The sequence below is a fragment of the Aplysia californica genome, unplaced genomic scaffold (assembly GCF_000002075.1).
Source record: "Aplysia californica isolate F4 #8 unplaced genomic scaffold, AplCal3.0 scaffold01328, whole genome shotgun sequence".
Lineage (NCBI taxonomy): Eukaryota > Metazoa > Mollusca > Gastropoda > Aplysiida > Aplysiidae > Aplysia > Aplysia californica.
In genome coordinates this window covers 100,844-104,553 of record NW_004798598.1, presented here as the reverse complement: position 1 = coordinate 104,553, position 3,710 = coordinate 100,844, and the positions used below count along the sequence as shown (strand labels likewise).

General features: G+C 39.6%; 1 protein-coding gene across 1 annotated transcript in view; it reads left to right on the top strand.

Annotated features, from left to right (window-relative positions):
* LOC106013825 (G-protein coupled receptor GRL101) overlaps positions 1–3,710 on the top strand; it is a gene marked incomplete at both ends in the record, with an annotated part of 32,309 nt that overhangs the window by 1,008 nt on the left and 27,591 nt on the right. Inside the window, 1 exon segment of the mRNA XM_013090542.1 lies at positions 1,203–1,325. Within this exon segment, the coding sequence (XP_012945996.1) occupies positions 1,203–1,325 (123 nt within the window).

The window sequence follows — 3,710 nt, the reverse complement described above, 5'->3', positions numbered from 1 at the left end:
CGATCGCTTTTGTAGGCCGACGCTTTTGTCTCTGCAATTTTAGAAAATCCGGTGCGGAAGTGATATTACGCGAGGCGCATTTAGTTTTTAGAGTATCGATCTAGATCTAGACCTTCTGATTCTTTGCATCTCTCAAGATTTATTGCTCCATTCCAGTAGAGTGTAAATATAGTAGGCCAATGACTTTCAGTTGATGTTAATGCACCGATCATTCCTTTCATCGAAAGGGGGCCCAGCTAGTTGTTTTATATGTTTAATTGTTTCGTTTTGGGATTTTAAAAGCAATGTTTCTTTTAGGGCCTTGGGGTCAGGATTGATCGTCTTATGTCCTACTCTTTGTATTTCTGAGTGTCTATCTGTTTCTCTCGTGTGTTTTTTTCTTCTCCTCATTCTCTCTCTGTCTCTCTCTGTCTCTCTCTGTCTCTCTCTCTCTCTCTCTCTCTCTCTCTCTCTGTCTCTCTCTGTGTCTCTTTCGCTCTGTCTCTCTCTCTGTCTCTCTTTGTCTCTCTGTCTCTGTCTCTGGCTATGTCTCTCTCTCTCTCTCTCTCTCTCTCTCCCCCTCTCTCCACACACACACACACACACACACACACACACACACACACACACACACACACACACACGCACACGCACACACACTCAACACACCAACACACGTACACTCATTCAAACCTTTTATCATCATGCTTCACAGTGCCTATCATAAATTCCCAAAACGGTTTATCATTTCTGGGTTTTTTTCATTATCGTCAATATCTCCAGTAACAAAGTAAGTAGAAAGTTCAGACTCAAAGGTAATGCTAAGCAAGAATCGGCTACAAGGAATTGAGACGGTTAGTCACTCGGGGTGTCCACTTGAGTACGTCATGACAACCCTCGCTTTAATATAAAACAAAACAAAATTGAAAAAAAAAACCTCCAAAAAACAGTGCGCCCTGTGCAGATGACGAGCAATGTCATTTTCGTGAAATTTTTCTGTATATTATGTGATTATGTATACATATTATGTATCCATGTATGTATTTATAATCATTTTTAATTTTTGTATTTGTATGTGTACTTATAAAATTCATTTTCATTTTTGGTTGTTTGCCATTGTAACCAAAATTTCCTCATGACGACCATTTTAAAAAAATATGTAATTTGATAGAATATTTCTGTGTATTTATATATTTCTTTTTTTTTTCTTTCCATGAAACTAGACCGTCGCTCCTGTGACTTTGGATACTTTGCCTGTGACAACGGGGAATGCACTTTGACCTCTCGCCTCTGCGACGGGGTGGAGAATTGCAAGGATGGAAGCGATGAGGATCCCAAACACTGCGGTCAGTTGTTGTATTGCAGTCCAACAGTTTATAATGTGGTAGCTTTCCTTTTTTCAAAATATTTTGTTGTTAATTTTCGTTGGTGCATTCCTCTGTTTTGGTGTGTTTTGTGTTGTTGTTGTTGTTGTTGTTGTTTCTGTCTTTCTCCCTTTCTCTCTTTCTCTCTCTCTCTCTCTCTCTCTCTCTCTCTCTCTCTCTCTCTCTCTCTCTTTCTTTCTTTCTCTATCTCTCTCCCTTTTACATATCTTTGTTCACATTGTTTTCGTTGCCGCTGTTGTTGTTGTTGTTGTTGTTACTGTTTTTATTGATTTTGTTTTTGTTGGTAACTATGCTTTCCCTGTTGTTGTTGCAACCACCGTTGCTATTTCTAATATTGGCGTTAGAGCTTATTGTTGTTTTTGCTGTTGTTGCTGTTGCTGTTGCTACTAGTTTTGTCGCTGTTATTGCAGATTTTACTGCTTACAGCAGAGTTCTATTTGACATTTTTGAGTTACTTTGACCACGAGGTCATAACCATATTATGTGCTATCTGCTCTATCAAAACCATACGATTACTGGTAGTCGTCATCAAGAAATTCAAAAATTGGCCTTCGAAAAAGCTTGGCATGTTGTGAAACTCAAAGTCACCATCATCATCCGGTGCCTTGCCGACTGGCGTGGGCGATCATGGACCTCCACTTCCATCTGTCTTTCAAAGTACTTGACATCAAATTTCTCAGAACCAGGACCTGAGCTGTAGACTTTTGTAGTTCCAAGGTAGCGACTTGTGTGGATCAACCAGCTACATCGAGGTAACAGTAACGTTTGTCTCGACTTCTCGCCCTTGTGCTGAATTCAAAGCGTGACGGGCGGACACTACATGAAGCTGACGAGGCTTCGGTCACAATTATTGTAATCATCTAGTGGAAGGCAACGTCCTCTTATAAAAATATGTTGTGAGGCAGCGTGGTGGAACCAGGCTCTCGTCAAAATAATGAAATCGTAGAAAACAACAGTTTTCTGCCTGCTTTGCAATTTTTATCAAATTTTTGTTTTTTGGCCAATACCTTTTATGTCCATTTACAGACCCATTCCTTTGAGGATTTCACCGGAAACGTTGATTAAAGGCACAAAAATATAAATTTACAGTTTCCATGGACTCTCCAGCTTTGGGATTTACCAAGCTTTGGAGGCCATTTTCTCTCTAAATTTACCTCTTAAACCAGGTGACCCCCACCTCCTTCAATCCAAAATATCTCCACTTCTATTGAAGATGGATGGGTAATTTTTTCATTGAAAGCAAGACAAATGAACAAGCTTTAAGATTATACCTATAACTCAATGTGCCCCAAAATTGACGAGAGCCTGATTCCACCACGCTGCCTCACATATGTTGTGAGGCATCATGGTGAAACCAGAGATACGGGCCTTTTTATGGTGGTTTGGCAAACCTTAACGAGGTTGGGGGTTTTTTTCTTCTCAACATCTCTTACGCTCTTTTAAAACACATTCATGTTTCAATTTTAATGAATATCGTTGATTTAAGACGCTAAATTACATAAAAGGCTTATCTCAACCTCCTTTAATCACAAATATTCCGACTTCTATTCAAGATGAAAGAGTATTTTTTCATCAAAAGACAGACAAATGTACAGGCTTTTAAGATGACATCAAAAACTCCATAATATTATGTCCAAAAACTGATCAGTGTCTGATTCTACTGCGTACTGACATTTTTTAAAAAAAAAGTAATAGTAACATAAATATCCGGACACTTTGCAAGGGCAGGCTGTGTGCTCTGCAACCCCAGTGTATAATTCTTTCCGCGTGTGCATGCAAGAAAAAAGATATAATATGGACTTAATGCATCGACAAAAACAGGGCAATATCTTTGCACGTGACAATATTTTGTTTTCTGATTGTCTGTTGTTTTTTATTTGTTTGTTTTGGTTTGTTGTTTTTTGTTGTTGGTGGTGGGTTTTTTTGTCATTTTGTATTTTGTTTGTTGTTTCATTTAGTTGTATCCCTCACCTCCTTTGCCCCCTCCTCTGGGCTCCTGACTCTTTCTGCAGTCTCTCTACTGCTCATTGGCTCCTCCGAGCTCCAAACTGCTGTCTTTCTGTCACACCCCTGATTTTCTGGTAGGAAAGATCTACACTTAGCCTTCTCGGACAAGGGCGAAAAATCTCGGAGGGTCCGTGTGCAAGTTGCGCACGTTAAAGATCCCTTGGTGGTCTAAAATCGATAAGAGTAGGCTTCGGCCGCCCCCCGGGCAAAATTCAAAATTTCCTACCAACTGAAAATATTTGGTGAGTCCCGCGCGCTCATATGACCTTATGCAGTTGCGAGCGCCGTAAAAAAATTACCAAAACAAAACAATTTAGTTGTATTCATAATTTCCTTCAT